Below are 24,301 nucleotides of genomic sequence, written 5' to 3' on the forward strand. Positions count from 1 at the left end.
GCCACAGCTGGGACGGAGATCTGTCGCCGAGGCGTTCTTCATAGATGAGCTGTCGAACGTTTTCTCTTCTTGTCTTGGAGACATGTTCCAGTATTGCTTGTTTAGCCATAGCGTACTTCTCATTCGGAGGAGGTGACTTAACCAGGTCATAAATTAAGTCGACCTGGTCGTGGAGGTGGTTCATGAGGCATGTGAAATGGGCATTGCCATCAGGGCACAGACAATGTAAGTTTGCTCGACCAGGTTGAACCAGAATTCTGGATGAGCAGGTTTGAATGCCAGAAGTTTCGGTAGATTCGACGAACTGGCGGTCAAAGAATGCGGGCAGCCGCTCGCGGACACAGAAGTAGGCAAGTCAAAGTTAACTCTGTGTCGTGAGGGCGGTAGAGAGGAAGCAGACGTGCCGGCTGTGTTCATAGTAGCTGGAGGGGAAGTGAAATCGGTTAGGAGGAAGCCCGGCATGGAGCGAGGCGGGACGGGTTGTTGCGGCAGAAGGTCAAAGTGGTCACTGCAGTTCCTCGACAGGTTATTATGCAATTGGTCCTCCACATCTGCAGCGAAATTGTCCATCACAGAGGCACTGATGAGCTTGGTGGAACCTGACGTGCTCAAATTACTGCACTGATGAACACTCGGAGTAACAGGCTGGTGAATGCCATTCACGTAGTGTGCAACTGGTGCGGAGTGATACACACGTGGAGCTTGCACATCCAAAAAGGCGTCCTGTTGTGGTACATTATGAAAACTATGCTCCCCACTATTTACAGTACTTTAATTAAAGTTTGGTATTAGTGTGTAGTGGTATCTTGCACTGCTGTGTGGCAAAAACTGAAGCACTTCAGGACTAACAAAGACGGAGTTGGAGACCGCTGGCATCATGTTCAAAACCACTGCACCTGACGAGGTCCCTGGGTTCTCGAGGCTATAGTACTGTGGAAATTCATGTCGGGCACTGACTACAGCTGGTGTGCTTGAATTTAGTTGCTGTTGCTGGTGAAAACTGGGCGGCGGCAGCGTGTTGTAGAAGGCCATTGTGTAGCAGACAAAGGTCCACGCGGAAGCTGGCGTGGTAGTCACTTTGTACTCGGTTCGACGGATTATTCGAACTTCGGGGTCACCACTTAAGGGGATATCAAGGTGGTATGGTAATGACCACGGTTCTCTCTTCTAATCATCAATACTTTTATTACACGACAAACATACAGGTCTAAGACTAGGTGGGAACTGAGGTCCCGGAGGTATACAAAGCAAAGATCAACTCGAAGACATGATACACGTATGATGTTCTGGCCTATCAATCCATGGATCAACACCAGACAGTCAATTACAATCGCAATAAGTCCGTACTACCACTATCCTGAACCACTTTGTCCCAAACAGCTCATCAACTGCCCAATCTTGTCAACAAAAACCTTGGCTGTTCTAGTGACAATGATCAGAAAACTATATTCATTACACCAACAGCAGTGTCAAAAGACTACTCTGCTTGCCTACTCCAGAGAGCTTGGTCACATGACCAACTACTGCAGTCAAGTCTGTTACTTTCCTTGGTCCTCCTTATGGAAAATACACTTTACACTGTTTTGAATACATTATGAAAATTATTTTTTTTTAAATCACGTATATTTAGATCTTATCAGAAATGAAATCTCAAAAGCTAGTACAATACACAACTGTATTCTATTCGTCACTGTAGTATTACGGAAGTCAAACGTCATTTTTTTTTTTTTTTTTTTAAACATTGCAAATCATATTTATGTAAATATTATATCTTAATCTCTATTACAATGTCAACACATTGAAGCTAAATAATAGTGTTTGTATGCAGAATTCTGTTGTATCACAGCTTAATTAAAAATAATAAATAATTTAACATTTTGTTTTATAAGATGTCTGCTAATCAATGTTATGTAATATAAATAAATAAACATTTAAACTTTAATGACATCTAAATAAGCTGTCATATAAATTTGGTAATAATTTTATTGTGTTCTAGGGCTTCCAAAAATTCCAGAAATGTCCTTATATTATCTTTACTCAACTGTAGGCAGTTTTGGCTATTTTAATACATGATCAATACTGTTAATGAAACACATTCAGTTGCCAGGCCACATTGACATTCACCTCCTTTGTCACCAGGCACATTATCCTCAGGCTTCCCCCAGTGTCATGCTCTGTCTGCGGACAAGCCAGTACTCAGCCACTTCACTCATGCTACATCTCTGTTCAACTTCCCCAATTCACCTAGCCCAGCTATACACAACAAAAAACCAGTTCTCCATGCTCGCCTCTGTATAGCGCTCAACAGATCAGCCAAGCTGTTGGTTTGTCACAATTTCTTCTGATATGATCAGTTGCCATAAGTTTGTTTTACTTAAAACCTTGTGTTGAAGGAAGTACATGGGTGATTATCTGAGGATTTATCACTCACATATATAATGTTTGCAGTGACATAAGTGTAATGATTCATATGTTTGTAAACTTGTACAATTAAATTCATTTATGTAAAAGGAATGAATTGTGGACTATGGCACATGGAGACAGCAGCATTTTCATTAAATGCAGGGGCATCAGTCCTGATTCCAGGCTCATCTAGCCTTTTAACACTAGCCAATATCATGTTGCTTTGGTAATAATGTAGCATGGCTGAAAGCAAGGATAAAAAACAGCTGTTAAATTTCCTGAGGGTGTGCAGCTCTACTGCATTGTTTAATTATGATGGCATCCTCTGAAATAAATTATTTTGGAGGTAAAACAGCCCCTCATTTGATTCTCTAAGTGTTGACTACTCAGGAGGATGTTGTAAGAAGAAAAAACAAATCTGAAGTCCTACATTTCAGAGCATGGAATGTTTGATTCCTTGCACAATGCACAAATTTTAATACTAATACTCAAACAAAGGTTATATATAATTACAAACTAAGTAGAAAAGTTAATACAATGGCAATAGAGAATTTTTTAAACAAGGAACAAGATGACAGGATGTTTATAGTGCTGCTAACATAGATGAAAAATATAATGCTTTCCTTAACACAATTCTCATGCTCTTTGAAAGCTGCTTTCCATTAGAATGTTTTAAACAGGGCACTAGCAGTAAAAGGCAGCCTGGGTGGCTGATTAGTGGGATAAGGTTGTCATGAAGAAGAGGTGCCTTGCCACGCTTCGTGTGGCTCCTCCTATCGGAGATTCGAGTCCTCCCTTGGGCATGGGTGTGTGTGTTGTCCTTAGTGTAAGTTAGTTTTAGTTAGATTAAATAGTGTGTAAGCCTGGGGACTGATGACCTCAGCAGTTTGGTCCCATGGGAACTTATCACAGACTTAGACAGACAGACAGACTCATGAAAAAGAAAGTGGTAATTATATCAAAATGTTAGAGGCTGTCACAATTGAGCTACAGTAGTCCATTACAAACAGTATTGTAAGATGCTAAAAAATGTTATTATGTCAGCTAAGAGTAGTGGTACACAAATAGAATACCTAATTCACATGATAAAATTAAAACCATATGGTTAGTTCTGAAGGAAGTGTCTGGTCAGCACCAAAAGGTTGCATATAAAGTCGGTATATTTTGAATATATTTCTGTTACTGATAAGTCAGACATGGGTACGGTATTTAACAATCACATTTTGAACATAACTGGTGAAATAAATAAAACTTAGTTTCTACAGGGAATCATATAACACTCTTAGAAAATGCCTTTCCGAGACTGGTATCTGAAATACTTCTCTGTGATACTGACAAGGGAGAGATAGAGTTAAATTAAATCACCAAAACCTAAGGACTCTCAAGGGTATGATGAAGTATCTAGTAGATTACTAAAGTACTAAGTTGTACATGTTAGCCCTGTGCTTAGCCATATTTGTAATTTTCCCTTTAGGAATGGTCAATTTCCTGAATGATTAAAGTACTCAGTAGTAAAACCACTTTATAAAAGGGGAAAGGGATAATGTAGACTATTTTAGGCCCTTTTCTATGCCATCAGTGTTTGGTGAAGCTTTTATTTATTTATTTATTTATTTTATTTTGATCCAACATCAACTGATTACAAAAAAAGGTTTTTTTTTTTTTTGTTCCAGTCTTCTGGATAAGTCAGAGCCTTACTTACTAGGGTTACATGTTATTGGCTGGCACTTTTATCTACACAACTTTTTCTAAATTTAGTTGAGAGAACAGAGTTACATATATGGACTATACAGAAAAAAAAATTGTTATTGCCATACTTAGATTAAGGAGTCTACAGTTTGTAACAGTATTCATATCTGACATTCAAATATTTACAGTTTGTGACACAGTCTAAGACCTGAGATTACATATATTTTTAGATAGATGGTCTTCCATCATACGAGTGTACTAAATCTAGAAACTCATCTATTGAATATACAGGATTGTTTAGGAGCCATAATTTTAATTTCATTCTTAATTTTGTAATGGACAATTTGGAGATATTAGGATGGAAGCAATTCAGTAGTTTTATGCCTGCATAGTGAGGGCTTGTCTCATAAAGTGTTGTTCTATGAGAGATGATGTGGGGTCTCTCTCTACCTCTAGTGTTGTGATCGTGTATTTCTTTATTAAGTGTTTTGTTACTGTTTACTGCCATAATGATTATCTTCAGCACATGCAGGTTATGAACAGTTAGTATTTTAAATTCGTTAAACAAATTTCTCCAGGACTCCCTGGCACATTTCTTTCCCATAATTCTAAGTGCCGTCTTTTGTAAGGTAAGTACACTTTTCATATTACCTTTACTGCTGGATCCCCATACCTCTATCCCATAACTTAGATGGGATTCAAATAGTGCAAAATATATTTGCCTCAGAGTGGTGATGTTGCAAAAAGGTGTCAGTTTTCTTAGGACATATATAGTAGTACATAGCTTTTTGCAAATATCATTCACATGATCAGACCAGTTTAACTCTGCATCTAGTGTCAGACCAAGAAATTTGGTCGAGTATTGTTTTTTAATGTATTCGTCACCCATTAAGATATGGTTTTCATGAGTTTTTTGCCTCCCAAGATCAAATTCAATATAGACAGATTTATTTGTGTTTAATTTTAGTTTGTTTTCATTAAAATACTGCAGAATTAAGCCTGCTGTGGTATTGGATTCCACTTCGAGCTGTGAATAGCTTGGATTGCTGCATATTAACGTGGTATCATCTGCATATAAAATAGCTGTTGCATGGTTTGTTATGGACTGAATATCATTTACATAGATAATAAAAAGAAGTGGTCCTAATATTGACCCCTGTGGGATACCAAAATTTATGTCAGTGGTGTTTGATTTGTATGTTCCCTCTGTAGTGCTAATAGACACAAACTGATTCCTATTTGTCAAGTAGGACCTCATCGGATTATGGGCTGTGCCTCGAATGCCATAGTTCCACAGTTTGTCCAGCAATATGGTCGTATCAACACAGTCAAATGCTTTTTGTAAGTCTAGAAAGATGCCACATACATGTCCTTTATTATCTGTTGCTTGAGTGACACCTTCGATTAAGTTTGATGCTGCTGTAATGGTGGATGACCCCTTGACAGACCCATACTGCCCCTTAGAAATCACTTTTTTGCATACCAGGAAGTTCCAGATTCTTATGTATATTACTTTCTCAAAGATTTTGGATATTATTGGAAGAACAGAAATGGGTCAAAAGTTTTCTACTAAATTCCTGTTTCTTTTTTTGAAAATAGGCACAACTCGGGCAATTCTCAACTCATCTGGAAATAGACCATCTTCCATATGAGAATTGATAACTGTTGATAAAGGTGATGCAATTTTATGTATACATTCCTTAAGAGTGTCCAGACTAAGACATCATATACTGCTGCATGGGAATACTTTAAGCTACTCACTATTTTAATTATTTCTTCTTTACTTGTTGGCATCAAAAATATACTTCCTGACACTGGTGTTCCTCTGAATTTGTATTTATGATTTTTAAGCTGATTGTTTATGCTGGAGCCAACAGAAGCAAAGTAATTGTTAAATAGATCTGCTATCTTATTCTGATCAGTTTCTATTGTGCCGTTTATCAGCAAGTGATTTTCGGTTGTATGGTTCCCAGATTTACCTATTTCTCTATTTACTAGTGACCATGATGTTTTGGAGATATTATTTGAGTTCTGAATGACACTTTCAAAATGTTTCTGTTTTTCTGAAATTAGCAGGTCTACATCGTATTTCTGATACTTTTGAATTCTTCTTTTAATTTTTTATTGCTCAGGTCATTTAACATAGCATACTCTTACCATCTTAGTTTTTCTCTAGCCTCAGTGACTGAACTTGATATCCAGTTTCGGGTTACAGCATGTGACTGAACTCTCTTTTTTATTAATCTGCAGGCTTGGTTAAGAATGTAGAATAGTTCACTTGAGAATTTGCCATAACTATGAAGTGTCGTTAGAACACTGTTCCAATCCACATTCCTTAGCATATTATTCAACTGAGTTATATTTTGGTCTGTATTCACCCTAATATATCTATAGCAACTGTGTGTAGGAACCTTTTTTATGTGCACACTTAGTTCTACTGCATGGTGGTCTGACAAAGCACTTATAATAACAGAAGATGTAAGATCGTAAAGATGAATACCAGTGATTATGTTATCTATTGCAGACTGGCATGTCTCAGTCTCCCTGGTTGCAGTGTTTATCAGGTATCTTACATTATATTCAAGCAGAGTATTCTTGAATAGTATAGTGTGTAACTTATCTGCTAATACATTTATGTTGAAATCTCCTATAATTACTAACTTGTTCAGGTGTGATATAAAAACATTCTCTATCATGTCACAAAACATTGTTAAGAAAACTTCGAAGTTTCCACCTGGTGGTCTATATAAACATATAACATAAATTTCATCATTTGGTATCTTTATACATGCTGCACATAATTCAATTGTCCGTTCTAATGAATATTTACTTACATTTACAGAATTAAAATAAAATGTGCTCTTAACATACATTGATACACCCCCACCTCTGATAGTAGATCTGCAAAACTTATTAGCTAGTACCATGTTTAGAGGTTTAAAAAGTTCTAATTTGGCATCAGATAGCCAGTGTTCACTAATACCAAGCACATCAGGCATAGTTTCATTTACAAACATTTCTAATTGTTCATATTTCTTGCTCAAGCCCTGTACATTCTGGTGGATTATTTTAAAGTTGTAAATACCTTGCTGTAGATTTCTCTGCTTTACTGACTTAAATAAGGTATTTTGTGGTGTCATACTCTGTTCCTTGCCCTGGCGAGGTACCAAAAATCCTCCAGAAGGACAGGTTTTCTGCACCTTGTAGGTCGTTCACTGGGATAGGGTGAGTTGCTTGCTGCTGTTGCTGGTGTAGCTCCCGGTGTCATTGATGCTGTCATTTCTGTTGTTGTTTCTGTTGGTGATGATGATGGTGTATCTGTTTCTGATACTTCAGGTGTTGGTTCAGTTGTTTTTGATATGCTTACTTGTGAACTACTAGCACTTGGTGTGTTTTCTTGCAATGTCAGAACATCACACTTGTCTTGTAGTGGTGATGCTTCATTTTCAGATTCACCAAGTAGTTTGTGGGTCTTGTGCTTGAGGGGAATTACGTTTGAAGTGTCACAACTTAGTTTCGTGTTGGCATTTACTATTTCTATTATTTTTGCAATTACGAAATTTTTTCCTAATCTATTTAAGTGGAAACCATGTCTAGTATGGAATCTCCTTCCTAGTTTGCTTATATCAATGAAAGTCACATTTTCGAATCGTTTGCATATCTGTTTCATCTCACTATTTGCACTTTCCACTTCTTTGTTAACGCAGGACCATTCCGCTAGGTCATGACGATGTGGTACTGAAAATACAATGACGTTAGTACATCTTAGTTCATACAGTCGCCTTTTTAGTGAAAGCAACAGATCTTGTTTTTCGTTTCTTGCGACGTCGTTTGTTCCCGCCAGGAAAACGGCAAAGTCTTTGTTGCTTAATGTGGGAATTTTTTCGTGGCTTATTGCAGTTGCTGTGCAGAATTTCGCACCTGGTTTCTCCATGGAAGTTAAGTTCACATTACTTTTATTACGAAAGTCAGTAGCTATGTTTTGCCCTTGGCTGTCTGAATACATTTCGATTTTTGTAATTGTTTTGGAGCTACAAAATGTAGGCCTAACTGAGCTGTTTATTTCCTCTTTCTTTTTCACACAAGCCGATAATCCATCGGAACTACATAAGGTCGGCAGATGTCTGTTTACTAAATTTACGTCGGATTTCTTATTTTTCTGCGTCAACGAATTCTTTTGTTCTGGCTTATTTACAAGATCCTTTTGCTTTTCACATGGTTCACGAGCACTATCACTAAACACTGCACTTCCGCAATCTGTTGTGGAAAGTACTTGAAATAAGTTGTCGAGCAGGAAGCTTACATTTATTTCACAATTCTCTCGATCTTGTACTTTTTGTTTGCGGCCGCTGCACTTCACCTTTGTCCACTTTTCGGAAACTGTCGAACTATCTTTCAGAAAACGTGGCGTGTTCACTTCGGTTTTTCTTTCTTGAATTTTAGTAATATCCATTTTCAGGGCATTGATTACGAACTGTAGGCTACTAATTCGTTCATTTAGCTTCTTAATTTCGCCCTTGCAGTTTTCACACGATTTCTTTTTTGTCGCAAAATTTACGTTTTTGTGGAGAGACACATTTCGAACTTTTACCTTCGACGCCATCTTGTATTGAAAGAGTTGTGTATGTAAGGATAAATGATCATTTCACTTCACATAATTTGCTGTCAAATGTTCAATTTGATTTTAGAAGTGGTTTAACACTTGAAATTGCAATATTCTCTTTTCTCTGTGAGGCACTGAGTGGATTAAACAAAAGGTTTCAAATGCTAGTCATATTTTTTTTATTTAACTAAGGCTGTGTTGATCACAAAATATTGCTCCAGCAGTTGGACCATTATGGAATTAGGGGAGTGGCTTACAATTGTTTCACCTCTTACTTCAAGAACTGACAGAAAAAGATCATTCTCAATAGAGAATGGTTAGTGGGATCTGAAAGAGCACAGTTAAATGGGGGTTGCCCCAGGGATCAGAGCTGGGGCCACTCGTGCTCCCTATTTATATAAAGGATATGCCTTGTAGTATTACAAGTGATTCTAAACTATTTCTGCTTGCTGACGATACTATCTTGGTAATAAAAGACATTCTGTGCAATGTTGGCACTGTTTGAAATAGTGCAGTTCAAGACATGAGTTCGTGGTTTGTAGTGAAAATAAACTAATACTAAATCACAGTAAGACTATGTTTATATAGTTTCCAAAACACAGTTCAACCAAATCTGATGTTTTAATTATACAGAATAGGCATGTGATTAGTGATACTTAACAGTTCAAATTTCTATGTGCTCAGATGATAGTAAACTGTCATGGAAAGCCCAAGTTCAGGATCTTGTCCAAAGAATTAATGCTGCCATTTTTACAATTTAGAACAGCACCTGAAGTAAGTGATAGTTCAACACAAAAAGTTATCTATTTTGCTTATTTTCTTTCAGTTATGATTGTATGTCATTATATTTTCTCAAAGGGTATTTTTGACTCAGAAATGGGTGGTTTGGGCAATAAATGGTATAAGTTTGCAAACCTCTCGTTGACCCCTGTTCGTTAGTCTGGGTATTCTGACACTGGCCTCTCATTATATATATTCTTTACTGTCATTTCTTATTGAAAATTTCAGCTCATTCCCAAGAATTACTAGCTTTCACTCAGTTAATACTAGGCAGAAATCCAGTGCATTTGGATTGTACCTCCTTGACTCTTGTGCAGAGAGGTGTGCAGTATTCTGCTGCATCCATTTTCAGCAAAGGAACTTGTAAAATGAAATACATATGTCTAAAAAGTGAGACTGTCAGTAAGTGTAAAGTGGCAAAACAAGAATGACAAAAGGAGAAATCCAAAGCTGCAGAAGCATGTGTAACTTTAGTTAAGGTAGCTGCTGCTTACAGGATAATTTTAAAAAACTCTGGAAGATAAAGCAGCAGCTACATGAACATCAAGACCATAGATGGAAAGGAAGTTCTAAGCAAAGAAAGGAAGGTTGAAAGGTGCAAAGAATAAATAGAAGGGTTATGGAAAGGAATAAATTTGATGACAGGTGTGAGTATTACCAAAATGTTTGTTTAATAAGTCATGGTTGCAAGATGGTAACAATTTATCTACAGAAAGCTGGTAGTAGCTGACCTGGGGGAAAGTAGTTTGAGTTTCAGAGATATAGGGACATTTTAAGTAATACTGACACTATGATTTACCTTAGAGGATAACAGAAAGTCTGGGCTAGAATGACAACAATGTAAAATTGATAGATTACCACCACATAAAGAAGGCATTGAGTGGCAGACCCACGCACTGGAAGAAGACTGTTAGATATCATATACCATCAGTAAAGTCCTCCTTCAGACATAGAAAAATACACACACACATATTTATACAAGCAAAACTCACACACATATGGCCACTGTTGTTTCTGGGCACTAAAGCATGGAAGTGGTGAGCAGCAATCTTGGCTGAGGGGTAGCAGAGGGACAGAAGACAAATGGGCATTGAGGGCGAGGGATATTGGGGTATGGATGGAGGGGGGAGGGAGATGCTGTAGTGCTGCCTGTGCGAGTGTGCAGGGATATGATGGGACAGTGTGGTGAGCTGCTAGTACAGGTGTCTCTGCTATGGAGGAAAACTGGAGAGGAGAGAAGCAGAGAAGGGAAAATGACTATGCAGATGTGCTGGGTGGATAGCAGGTGTGTGTAAGGCTGGAGTGGGAGCAGTAAGCTGATAGAGGCAAGGTGGAACAGGGATTAGTGAAGTCAAGTACACCACGATGTGTGCCATGCTCAGCAACTGGATGGTCCAGCTGTCTCTTGGCTACAGTTAGGCAGTGGCCATTCATGAAGACAGACAGCTTGTCAGTGGTCATGCCCACATAGAGTGCTGAACAGTGGTTGTAGCAAAGTTGGTAGATCACATAGCTGCATTCACAGGTGGCTCTGCCTTTCATGGGTTATGAGATGCTTGTGACAGGACTGGAGTAGGTGATTGTGGGAGAATGTATGGGTCAGGTCTTGTGGCTACATCTTTTACAGAGAGGTGAGCCACCGGGCATGGGGTGGGAGCAGGGATGGAACAGGTATGAACAAGGATGCTGCATAGGATGGGTGGATGGCAGAGGAGGGGACAATAGTAGGGGCAATATCATTCATGGTCACTGTGACTGGCTATCCCGTCACCCACAATTACATCTCCTTTTAATGCATCACCTACAAACAAATACCATGGTATATTCATGGGCACCTGCATGGCAACATCCTATGTCAAACTCTTCATGGGCCATCAGGAGCAATGCTTCCTAACCACCCATAATCCCAAAACCCTCACCTGGCTCAAGTTCAATGATGACACCTTCATGATTTGGACTAACAATGAGGACACCATATCCACATTCCTCCAGAACCTCAACACTGTCTCCTCCATTCGTTTCACCTGGTCCTTCTCAGTCCAGCAAGCCACCTTCCTGGATGTCAGCCTCCAGCTTTCAGATCCACATCAGACCTACCAACCACCAACAATACATTCATTTTGATGGCTGCCAACCATTCCACACCAAGAAGTCTCTTCCATAAAGCCTAATTACTCATGATGCAGTGATGAGTAGTCCCTCATCATATATGTTGAGGTTCTCACAGAGGCTTTCATGGACAAAAGTTACCCTGCCTTTCACAGACCAAAATTATCCTCACTGCCTTGTTCAGAAACAGATCTCCTGCACCTTATCTCTTTACTTACCTACCATCCCTCACATACCATAGCAGGTCATTCCCATTTTCAAGAAGGGTCATAGAAAAGACATGCATAACTTTAGGACTGTATCTCTGACATTAGCCTGCTGTAGAATTTTGGAACGTGGTTTATAATTATGTATTACAACATTACTGGAGATCTAAAATCTCCTCTGTAGGAAATAACATGGGTTTCAATAACAGTGATCACATGAAACCTAGCTTGCTCAGTTTGTCCATGAGAGCCAGAAAGCAGTAGATGCTGGTGCCCAGTTGATGCTGTGTTTCTTGACTTCAGAAGACATTTGACACAGTTTCACCTTGCTGCCTAATGAACAAAATACGAGTGTGGGGAATATCAAACCAGCTGAGTGTTTGGATTGAAGAGTTCTAGCAAATGGAACACAGCATGACACTCTCAACAGAGCTTAACTTGTGGACATAAAAATATCTCCAGGCATGCCCAAAGGGAGTGCTATAGGACCATTACCACTCATAACAGATATAAACAACCAAGTGAATAATGTCAATAGTTCCACAAGGCTGCTGCATACAGAGAAGTTGCAGTGCCTGAAAAGTCCCGCAGATCGTTGACGCTTGGTGCAGGGATTGGTAATTTACCATCAACATAAACAAATGTAACATACTGAACATAAACTGGTAGAAAGACCCACTACTGTATGATTACATGATTGCACAACAATCACTGGAAGCATTCACATCCATAAAACATCTAAGATATGCATGTGAAACAATTTAAAGTGGAATGACCACATAAAATTTATCACAGTAAGGCAGAAGCCAGACAGATTCATTGGAAGAGTCCTCAGGAAGCATATCCCACTCACAAAGAAAGTAACTTACAAAACCCTTGTTTGACCAATACTTTGATACTGCTCATTAATCTGGGATCTGTACCAGGTAGAACTGATATATGAAATAGAAAAGATCCAAAGAAGAGAAGCAAGTTCTGTTACAGGTTTATTTAGTAATCATGAAAGCTTCACAGAGATCCAGAGACAGATGGTGCAAGAGAGGCATTCTGCGTATGATGTGGTTTGCTGTTAAATTTCCAAGAGTGTGTATTCCTAGAAGGGTCAACCATTATGTTGCTTCCCCATAATCTCATGAAATGACCATGAACATAAAATTAGAGAGATTCCGGCTCACATAGAGGCTTACTAAGAACGTCCTTCTCACAAACCATTCTCACCTGGAACAGGAAAGAGGTGGGGGAGTGACAGTAGAAAGTGCCCTCAACCACACACCATAAGAAGATAGCTTGAAGAGTATAGTGGTAGATGTAAACTGGTCAGAAAGGAGTTCTCCATTGTGACTCAGTACCACCCAGGACTGGAGCAAATGAATCATGTTCTCCGTCAGGGTTTCATCTATATGACGCCGTACCCTGAAATGAGAAATATTCTCCACACTCCTCCGTCAGTGGTATTCTGTCACCCACTTCACCTATGAAATATCCTTGTCTGTCCCTATTCCACCCCTGTTCCAAACCCCTTGCCCCATGGCTCATATCCCTGTAAAATACCTAACCTTGAGACCTGACCCATACATCCTCCCACTATGACTTACTCCAATGCTGCCACAGGTACCTTCTACTCCTTCAAAGGCAGGGCTACCTGTCATAGCAGCTAAGTGGTCTACCAACTTAGCTGCAACACTGTCCAACATTCTATGTGGGCGTGACCACTAACAAGGAGAGAGAGAGAGAGAGAGAGAGAGAGAGAGAGAGAGAGAGAGAGAAAGAGAGAGAGAGAAGAAACTCTATGGGATAGATTATTAGTGTGGGGAGCAACATCAAATCACACAGGCAGGGAACTAAGATAGGTAAGACACAGCATGATACTTCTTGTAGCAGTCAATTTACAGGATTATCAGACTTGTTGTTGTGCTTCCTCAACAACAACTCTCATATCAGAAGTATGTTTATTCCAAATGTTTAACTCAGCAATGTTCCTTTTAATCTACACAGTTTTAGGAACATACTTGTTCAGAGAGAGAATATAGTACTAGTAGTGACCACTAAATAGGTCACAGTCTTATTACAAAACTGAGTACACCATTACAAATTTTGCCGAAAAGGATATTTCACATCAGTTTGACATATTAGGATTATTACACACAGGTGGAGTTGGTGGAAAGCCACTAGGTTACCAACACAATTCTCAACATGAATTTATGTCAAAATAAAGCAGTTGAAAGACTGCTGACACCGTTGTTCACCAAAAGCATTATATGCAACCAATATAGTGTTCAACCAATTCCCACACTTTGCAACAAATACATATAACTTCTTTTCGGACAAAAGAAAGACTAAGGTGCAGACTAGCAGTAGATGCACAATTGTAATGGTGGTGACGTATAGGTTTGGGTGGCCTAACTAAAAGTTTTTTAAGAGATGACAGTGGTTAAAAGTATAAAAACAGTAAAATACAACAAGAATTAAAATATGAAAAGACAATAAAACTTGAGATGGTGCGAATTCGTATTACCCCCCCCCCCCCCCCCCCCCGCCCATACACATACATATACACGCACACACACACACACACACACTTAGGGACACCAAATTCATGTTGATAGACAGTTCTGAAACTTATGATAAAAGGATAAATCCTTTGGAATGATCTAAAATAGTATAGCAGGTAAGTGTGCATGGCTGATCACTGGATCAATGAACCAGGCAATCTGCAACACACTACACGAAAATTTCAACAGTGTACCACATCCATCTTGTCATCATCTGCAAGGGCAAATGTCAATATAATTTTGCCCCCACCCTCTTATTAAAATGCATCAGTTACAAAATGTGGCATACAGTGAGTTGCTACAGCCAGATGGTTGAGTGTGAGCCCCTCCTCCTCCCTCAGCTATATGGCTCTGTGAGTCAGCAGCAGGATGACAGCTGACAAGGGAATGTCTTATTTGTCACGTTTAGTTCCTAGCAGGAATTCTTGGTTGCTTATTCATTTCCCAAGACTCCCTGATACCCCAGTACACAACATAATGAAAGGTGTCATTTCAGGTGTTCTGAGCATATGATTATTTTAAATGTTCTTGGGTAATCAGCTAGGTGGTGTCATCCAAATAATACAAACTGATTTTTTGTCGCCTTCAGGCAGTCCTAATGACTGGTTGTCTGAAGATGGCAACAAGTCAGTTTGCCAAAATATCACACCTTTTGGACAAAGCCAACCATCTACATACCTGAGAACATTTAAAAAACAAATTATACATGCTTCCCTTGCTGTTGAAAAAGCAGTGTTTTTCCTGCACTGCTGTATCATTTTATCTGCTGGATACATTTGCTGCAGTACTTTTAGGGGACTAAGAAAACTGCAGCAAATGAGAAACTTTTTGCTTTGAAGAAAAAACTACTGCTTCTTCAACAGCTAGGGAAGCATGTATAATTTGTTTCTTAAATGTTCCAAGATATTCAGGCAGTTGGTTTAGTCCAAAAGGCATGACTTATTGTCATCTTCAGACACTCAGTCATCAGGACTACTCAAGTGCCTACAGAACTTCAGGATCACATGCAGTTCTGTACTAAATACCCATTTACTGATTGGGAAGGTAAATTCTGGAGCCATAGTCAGAGAAAATGACTGAACAGCCAATAGTCATGTATATGATATCGAAATCATCATGCTTATCTAAACTGTTACAAAAAGTATTTAAAATTAACTTATGGGTGTATCCTTCTTCAAACTTGTAATGTCCAAAACTATTCTGAATCTCTTAAGAAGCCAAGATGAAGAGCTACTCCTGCTTAAGCATAAAACTTTGAAATGGGCTATTTCTGTCTCTAAACGCTAGTAGTTCACAAAAATCCAAAAATACTTTCTTCCCTGAGTAGAATACTTGTGACATTGGTTCATGGCAGCCACTGTTTGGATGTAAGTACGGAATATTGGTATAAATTCATATGTTTGTATAATTTCTGTATCTTTCATTGAAATAGAAAAGCTCTTTTAATAAAAAGAACTACTTTCTCTTCAAAGAGCAGTAAACTCACAAGAAGTGTCTGGTGATGTGTTCCATCTGTCAGAAGACTGTCAGCAAATGAAAGAAATTGTGTAGATGAGAATGCTATCCACTTGCACATATTAGAATAGGCCTAACTTAAACAGTGAAGTGGTAGTTTACACGCGTTGCTCTTAAGATTCAGACTCTGGGTCTTAGTTAACACTGCAGTAAATAACTTTATCAATACCATGGCAGTGGATTGGATGAGTAGCTAAAACTATGGAAAATTTTGATAGAATATATGTATGTAGTAATTTTGACTGTCGGTGGAAGAAATCAAAAGAGCATGGTAGTGGTGAAACATCTTACTGTTTTATCGTGGTAATAATACATTATTTTGAAATGCAGTTAAAGTTGTTGGGTGGGCTGCCAATTCCAAAGGCACACATAAGTTACCTTGCTGTGCCATCTACAGACTACACTTCTCGAGACATAGGCCTGACATACTTTTCAGATCAACTCCACTGCCGTTCACTTTCTTTAATTGTTTTCCAGTCACATAATATCATTTTCGTCTTTTCATTTCCAGGATAAAATGTTATGTTTAGTTTAGTTAGTCAGTCTGTTACCATGGTTCAAAGATTTTTTGGCTAAAACAAGAGCTATTATATGTAATAAAAATCCATCTCTTACATGATTTTTGACGGAGTGCATCATTGTTGCTGCAGGTATGTGCACTGCTGGCGGGCCTGGGGTGGAGCTCTGACTATGGCTTTGAGGTGGTGCCCACTGTTCACATACTTTGATCCAACAACCTCAGCCTGCCGTATTGGCTTTTGCTGAGAGATGCTTTGTAGCTTCAGTATTTTACTACACTGACAGCACCAAAGGAGAACACATTTGATACTTTGTTGGATATAAAAATAATCACCAAAAAACAAAAATGTAACAATTTACAATCTATAGGCAACAATATCTTATGTATCACTGTAAAAATGACACAGCAAAATTAAAATGTGTCTCATAATGAGGTACTGTGCACAGTATATTTAGGAGTCATTGCCATAAATCTTCAATATGCTTTCAATTTCAATACATTTTTTTGTTCAGCTTCATTTATTGACAAAGGCACACATGAATATAATTTTTTTTTTTTTTCAAAAGTTACATTCTGTAAACCAATATAAAGAAAAAGTAAAAACCTATACACTAAAACAAAAAGAAGGGGAAAGAAAAAAGAATTGATATAAATGAGTAAAAGCACCACACAGTCTTCCAAAAGTCTGATTGTTGCTTGTCATTAGTTTATTTTTCTAGTGCTGGTTTAGATTTTGAGAGTTGTAAAATCTTTCTGTTCTTGTAGTTGTTTATACACAGTAGAGAATACATATCTGTGTGCACTTTGTATGCTATTAAGAATTGCCTGTGACGGCCACTGAGCACAACAATAGATGAACTGTATCTTAAATCAGTGTTATAATCATAAATCATCAAGAGTTAATTCTAGGATCATTTTGACTGGAGAAAATGCTTGTCTTTTGCTCCAATTGTAAAATTCCTCCACATTAAAGCTGAAAAACAAGTTTTGACTAGATGATCTCCTTTATCATGCATACAAGTTCTCCAAATGAATCAATGAATGACAGCAAATATTCAAGTCAATTAATGAAAAACTGGACTTAATTGCTAACAGTTGTATATACTATCACTGTAGAAGTTGTATTAAGCTGGGAGTCCACTATAAATGCTCTCCTATAGCAATAATTACATGACTCATCTGGTTAACAGCACCCTGTGAATGACATGCATGTAATACTTCATAATTATAATTACATTTAGCAGTAAGTTATGAAACTGAGTTCTCTAACTTAGCTTTCACTCATGTTAACACTATTCTCAGATACATAGATGTAGTCCTTGCTCATTATGAGTGTAATAAACAAACTAATTTTGCCAGAAATATTGACACTTGCTGTGTTTGGGAAAAAAAGAAGAGGAAAGGAGGCATGTGTCATTCCTTTCCATTTTCTCATCCCTTAGACAAGAAAGCCAGGCTTGATATTAAAATTGGCTCATGATTTTATTCTGTATAACTCTCTCTCTCTGCCTCTCTCTCTCTCTCTCTCTCTCTCACACACACACACACACACACACACACACACACACACACACACTCACTCTCACTCTCTCTCTTAACACCTTGCAAAACTGGCATTAATAATTACAACTGAATTATTACTTGCAAGTTTACGATCACTTATTCTCTTGAAATATTATACCACTTTAGCATTCACCCAGTCAACATTAATAAGTAGTAGGCTATTACTAAGCCATGTTTCAAGTGAACTTTAGAGCTTACCTCTGCCCATCACATACACTAATTACCATCATTCTGTAACCATGCTCATGTCTCATATTGATGTATCTGACTAAAACCGAACTGTGTAGTAAATATAGAAATAATTTTATAGAAAAGGCCAACTTGTAATTAGTGGTTGTCCAAAGGTATTAAAAAAAACAACTTTCTGTACCCAGCAATATAATGTAGAAACAGCCTTGGACCTTTCTGTATTACACATGGCTCATACCACAACCACTGTGTAAAACTATACAAAAAAAAAAAAAAAATGTTAGTCACCCTTAATCCATGACATTACATTCTGTACAATAAGATATTATCTGAAATTAAACACTGACCTTCACTAAACCAAGTAGTTACCTCCTGTCATTACAGAGAAATGTATCATTAAACTGCACTATTATCCCTATTAAAAATAACTATTTTGAATGGAAACATCATCTTTTTCCAGGAAAAGTATGACACTGTTCAGCCCACAAATAAATTTCCTTAAAAACCTTTTTTGCAAATCAATATTACTTATTATTAGGTAAAATCTTGAGTACTAATGGTGAATGATTACTTTGTGGTCTGTACTTGTATATCTTATCCAGATATCCACTTCACATGAATTAAAAAATGCACTCATCCTCTCAAAAGTCCACCCACCTGAAACATAAAATCTCAGCATCTAGAATGTGTCCTTTTCAGTGACTCCATTGTATATGAACTTTCTCTCTCCAAAGCCCATCTCCCTCAAAGACAACAGGAGTGCCAAAAGTGTAGCTGGTTCATGTATCACAGACAAAGAACTTTTTTCTTGGACAATGTACATTTGTCAGCACCTGTAGAAAGAGTGTCGGGGTTCCAGATATGCAAATTGTCAACTGATGTTGTGATGTGGATAAACTGTATTTTTCCTATATTTTGACATATAAGAGAGCATTTAATATATAATCTATGATGTGTACCAACTGGACTACATGAGTGACAATTACGACTAGAGACTGCATTTGCTGAAACTTGAACAAATACTGTGGTCACCTGCACGTGAACAATATTCAGCAGCAGTCCTACAGCCACAGCACATATGTTCAGCTCAGTTTAGTTCAGTTGTGAGACAAGATCAACGTTTGTGGCATTAAGGGCACTTTTTATACTAGATTCTGTATAGAGTGCAATTTGTTAACTGTACACAGTTTTTTTTTAATGAGCTAAGCTATCATTAGACATCAGAATGGAGAAAAATTGATGCACAGTACCATTTGATTTAACATAACCCACTATACTTATACACTTTGTGATCAAAAGTATCCAGACACCTGGTTGAAAAAGACTTAAAAGTTGTCCACCTCTGGTAGCTGAGTGGTCAGCACGACGGAATATCATATCTAATGGCCCAGGTTTGACGTCCGGCTGGGTTGGAGATTTTCTTCGCTCAGGGACTGGGTGTTGTGTTGTCCTTATCATCGTCATTTCATCCCCATCAACACGCTGAAGTAGCATCAGCTCAAAAGACTTGTACCAGGCGAACAGTCTACCCAGCGGGAGGCCCTAGCCATACGGCATTTCCATTTACTTAAAAGTTCATGGTGCCCTCCATCGGTAATGTTGGAATTCAATATGGTGTTGGCCCACCCTTAGCCCTGATGACAGCTTCCACTCTCACAGGCATTCGTTCAATCAGGTGCTGGAAGGTTTCTTGTGGAATGGCAGCCCATTCTTCATAGAGTGCTGCACTGAGAAGAGCTACCGATGTCAGTCACTGAGCCTGGCGTGAAGTCAGTGTTCCAAAATATCCCAAAAGTGTTCTATAGGATTCATGACAGGGGTCTGTGCAGGCCAGTCCATTACAGGAATGTTATTGTCATGTAACCACTCCGCCACAGGCCGTGCATTATGAACAGGTGCTCAATCATGTTGAAAGATGCAATCACCATCCCCGAATTGATCTTAAACAGTGGGAAGCAAGAAGGTGCTTAAAACATCAACGTAGGCCTGTGCTGTGATAGTGCCATGCAAAACAACAAGGGCTGCAAGCCCCATCAATGAAAAACATGACCACACCATAACACGACCGCTTCTGAATTTTGCTGTTGCCACTACACACGCTGGCAGATGACGTTCACTGGGAATTCGCCATATCCACACCCTGCCATCAGATCGCCACATTGTGTACCATGATTCGTCACTCCACACAATGTTTCTCCACTGTTCATTCATCCAATGTTTACACTCCTTACACCAAGTGAGGTGTCGTTTAGCATTTACCAGTGTGATGTGTAACTTATGAGTAGATGTTCAACCATGAAATCCAAATTTTCTCACCTCCTGCCTAACTGTCATAGTACTTACATTGGATCCTGATGCAGTTTGGAATTCCTGTGTGATGGTCTGGATAGATGTCTGCCTGTTACACATTACGACCCTCTTCAACTGTCGACAGTCTTTGTCAGTCAACCGACGAGATCAGCCTGTACGTTTTTCTGCTGTATGTGTCCCTTCACAATTTCACTTCAGTACCACATTGGAAACAAGGAACCTACGAATGTTTAGGAGTGTGAAAATCTCGTGTACAGACTTATGACACAAGTAACACCCGAATTACCTGATCACGCACAGAGTCCGAGAGTTCTGCGGAGCACCCCATTCTGCTCTCTAATGATGTCTAATGACATACTGTGATATTGTGTATCTTTCTGGAAGTTGGACAAGATATGTAGATTTGCTGAACAGCATTTCCAGAGTGAACTTTCCTGATTGCAGGACATACAGAAGAAGCTTTTTACAAAGTACATGAAATTATTCAAGATCATTAAAGAGTATTAGCAACTGCAATGACTGGAGAGCAAGCTGACAATTATTTGATACATGTCACTTCCAATCATTTAAGTAGTTAGGTAATGATGACCATTCAGCGACTTTCATGATAATTGAGTAGTGTATTCTCAAACATATGGAATGAGACAATTAAATCTGCTTTTGTCATTAGTTATTTATCGGATGATATGGGCCAGCAAACAGTGTCAGAATTATGCCTAGTATGAAGGACCATCATAATACAGGGTGTATCAAAAAGAATCATCTGATTTTAAAAAAATCATAACTCTCATGTTATTTGAGATATGTGCATGAACAATATACTGTTGGAAAGAGTAAACTCTCAAGTTTTACATGGTTCCCGATAGTAGGTAGCAGCAATGTGCACCCACTTCAGTTCTAGTAAAAATGGTGCCAGGACAATAGAAAGTGTCTTGTATTCTACGTTTTGCACATTGCGAGTCAGTAATAACTGTTCAGTGTGACTTTTGTAATAGGTATGGTGGGGATTACAAAAGTAGAATACAGTAGGTATGGTGGGGATCCCCCCCATGAATCATGGACCTTGCCGTTGGTGGGGAGGCTTGCGTGCCTCAGCGATACAGATGGCCGTACCGTAGGTGCAACCACAATGGAGGGGTATCTGTTGAGAGGCCAGACAAATATGTGGTTCCTGAAGAGGGGCAGCAGCCTTTTCAGTAGTTGCAGGGGCAACAGTCTGGATGATTGACTGATCTGGCCTTGTAACATTAACCAAAACGGCCTTGCTGTGCTGGTACTGCGAACGGCTGAAAGCAAGGGGAAACTACAGCCGTAATTTTTCCCGAGGACATGCAGCTTTACTGTATGATTAAATGATGATGGTGTCCTCTTGGGTAAAATATTCCGGAGGTAAAGTAGTCCCCCATTCGGATCTCCGGGCGGGGACTACTCAAGGGGACGTCATTATCAGCAGAAAGAAAACTGGCGTTCTACAGATTGGAGCGTGGAATGTCAGATCCCTTAATCGGGCAGGTAGGTTAGAAAATTTAAAAAGGGAAATGGATAGGTTAAAGTTAGATATAGTGGGAATTAGTGAAGTTTGGTGGCAGGAGGAACAAGACTTTTGATCAGGTGAATACAGGGTTATAAATACAAAATCAAATAGGGGTAATGCAGGAGTAGGTTTCATAATGAATAAAAAAAATAGGAGTGTGGGTTACCTACTACAAGCAGCATAGTGAACGCATTATTGTGGCCAAGATAGACACAAAGCCCATGCCTTCTACAGTAGTACAAGTTTATATGCCAACTAGCTCTGCAGATGATGAAGAAATTGAAGAAATGTATGACGAGATAAAAGAAATTATTCAGATGGTGAAGGGAGATGAAAATTTAATAGTCATGGGTGACTGGAATTTGTCAGTAGGAAAAGGGAGAGAAGGAAACATAGTAGGTGAATATGGATTGGGGGGAAGAAATGGAAGAGGAAGCCGCCTTGTAGAATTTTGCACAGAGCATAACTTAATCATAGCTAACACTTTGTTCAAGAATCATAAAAGAAGGTTGTATACCTGGAAGAATCCTGGAGATACTAATAGGTATCAGATAGATTATATAATGGTAAGACAGAGATTTAGGAACCAGGTTTTAAATTGTAAGACATTTCCAGGGGCAGATATGGATTCTGACCACAATCTATTGGTTATGAACTGCAGATTGAAACTGAAGAAACTGCAAAAAGGTGGGAATTTAAGGAGATGGGACCTGGATAAACTGAAAGAACCAGAGGTTGTAGAGAGTTTCAGGGAGAGCATAAGGGATCAATTGACAGGAAATACAGTAGAAGAAGAATGGGTAGCTCTGAGGGATGAAGTAGTGAAGGCAGCAGACGATCAAGTAGGTAAAAAGGCGAGGGCTAATAGAAATCCTTGGGTAACAGAAGAAATATTGAATTTAATTGATGAAAGGAGAAAATATAAAAATGCAGTGAATGAAGCAGGCAAAAGGGAATACAAACGTCTCAAAAATGAGATTGACAGGAAGTGCAAAATGGCTAAGCAGGGATGGCTAGAGGACAAATGTAAGGATATAGAGGCTTGTCTCACTAGGGGTAAGATAGATACTGCCTACAGGAAAATTAAAGAGACCTTTGGAGAGAAGAGAACCACTTGTATGAATATCAAGAGCTCAGATGGCAACCCAGTTCTAAGCAAAGAAGGGAAGGCAGAAAGGTGGAAGGAGTATATAGAGGGTTTATACAAGGGCGATGTACTTGAGGACAATATTATGGAAATGGAAGAGGATGTAGATGAAGATGAAATGGGAAATAAGATACTGCATGAAGAGTTTGACAGAGCACTGAAAGACCTGAGTCGAAACAAGGCCGCGGGAGTAGACAACATTCCATTAGAACTACTGATGGCCTTGGGAGAGCCAGTCATGACAAAACTCTACCATCTGGTGAGCAAGATGTATGAGAGAGGCGAAATACCCTCAGACTTCAAGAAGAATATAATAATTCCAATCCCAAAGAAAGCAGGTGTTGACAGATGTGAAAATTACCGAACTATCAGTTTAAAAAGTCACAGCTGCAAAACACTAACGCGAATTCTTTACAGACGAATGGAAAAATTGGTAGAAGCGGACCTCGGGGAAGATCAGTTTGGATTCCGTAGAAATGTTGGAACACGTGAGGCAATACTAACCTTACGACTTATCTTAGAAGAAAGATTAAGAAAAGGCAAACCTAAGTTTCTAGCATTTGTAGACTTAGAGAAAGCTTTTGACAATGTTAACTGGAATACTCTCTTTCAAATTCTGAAGGTGGCAGGGGTAAAATACAGGGAGCGAAAGGCTATTTACAATTTGTACAGAAACCAGATGGCAGTTATAAGAGTTGAGGGGCATGAAAGGGAAGCAGTGGTTGGGAAAGGAGTGAGACAGGGTTGTAGCCTGTCCCCGATGTTATTCAATGTGTATATTGAACAAGCAGTAAAGGAAACAAAAGAAAAATTCGGAGTAGGTATTAAAATTCATGGAGAAGAAGTAAAAACTTTGAGGTTTGCCGATGACATTGTAATTCTGTCAGAGACAGCAAAGGACTTGGAAGAGCAGTTGAATGGAATGGACAGTGTCTTGAAAGAAGGATATAAGATGAACATCAACAAAAGCAAAACGAGGATAATGGAATGTAGTCAAATTAAATCGGGTGATGCTGAGGGAATTAGATTAGGAAATGAGACACTTAAAGTAGTAAAGGAGTTTTGCTATTTAGGGAGTAAAATAACTGATGATGGTCGAAGTAGAGAGGATATAAAATGTAGACTGGCAATGGCAAGAAAATCGTTTCTGAAGAAGAGAAATTTGTTAACATCGAGTATAG

General features: G+C 38.8%; 1 protein-coding gene across 1 annotated transcript in view; it reads left to right on the forward strand.

Moving 5' to 3' along the window:
- The window catches only part of LOC126237083 (uncharacterized), a 190,851-nt gene extending 173,112 nt beyond the window's left edge, over nt 1-17,739 (forward strand). The window contains exon 9 of the mRNA XM_049946882.1: nt 16,508-17,739. Within this exon, the coding sequence (XP_049802839.1) occupies nt 16,508-16,622 (115 nt within the window). The 3' untranslated portion in view covers nt 16,623-17,739. The remainder of the gene's footprint in view (nt 1-16,507) is intronic.
- The last annotated feature ends 6,562 nt before the right edge of the window (nt 17,740-24,301 follow it).

The sequence above is a fragment of the Schistocerca nitens genome, chromosome 2 (assembly GCF_023898315.1).
Source record: "Schistocerca nitens isolate TAMUIC-IGC-003100 chromosome 2, iqSchNite1.1, whole genome shotgun sequence".
Lineage (NCBI taxonomy): Eukaryota > Metazoa > Arthropoda > Insecta > Orthoptera > Acrididae > Schistocerca > Schistocerca nitens.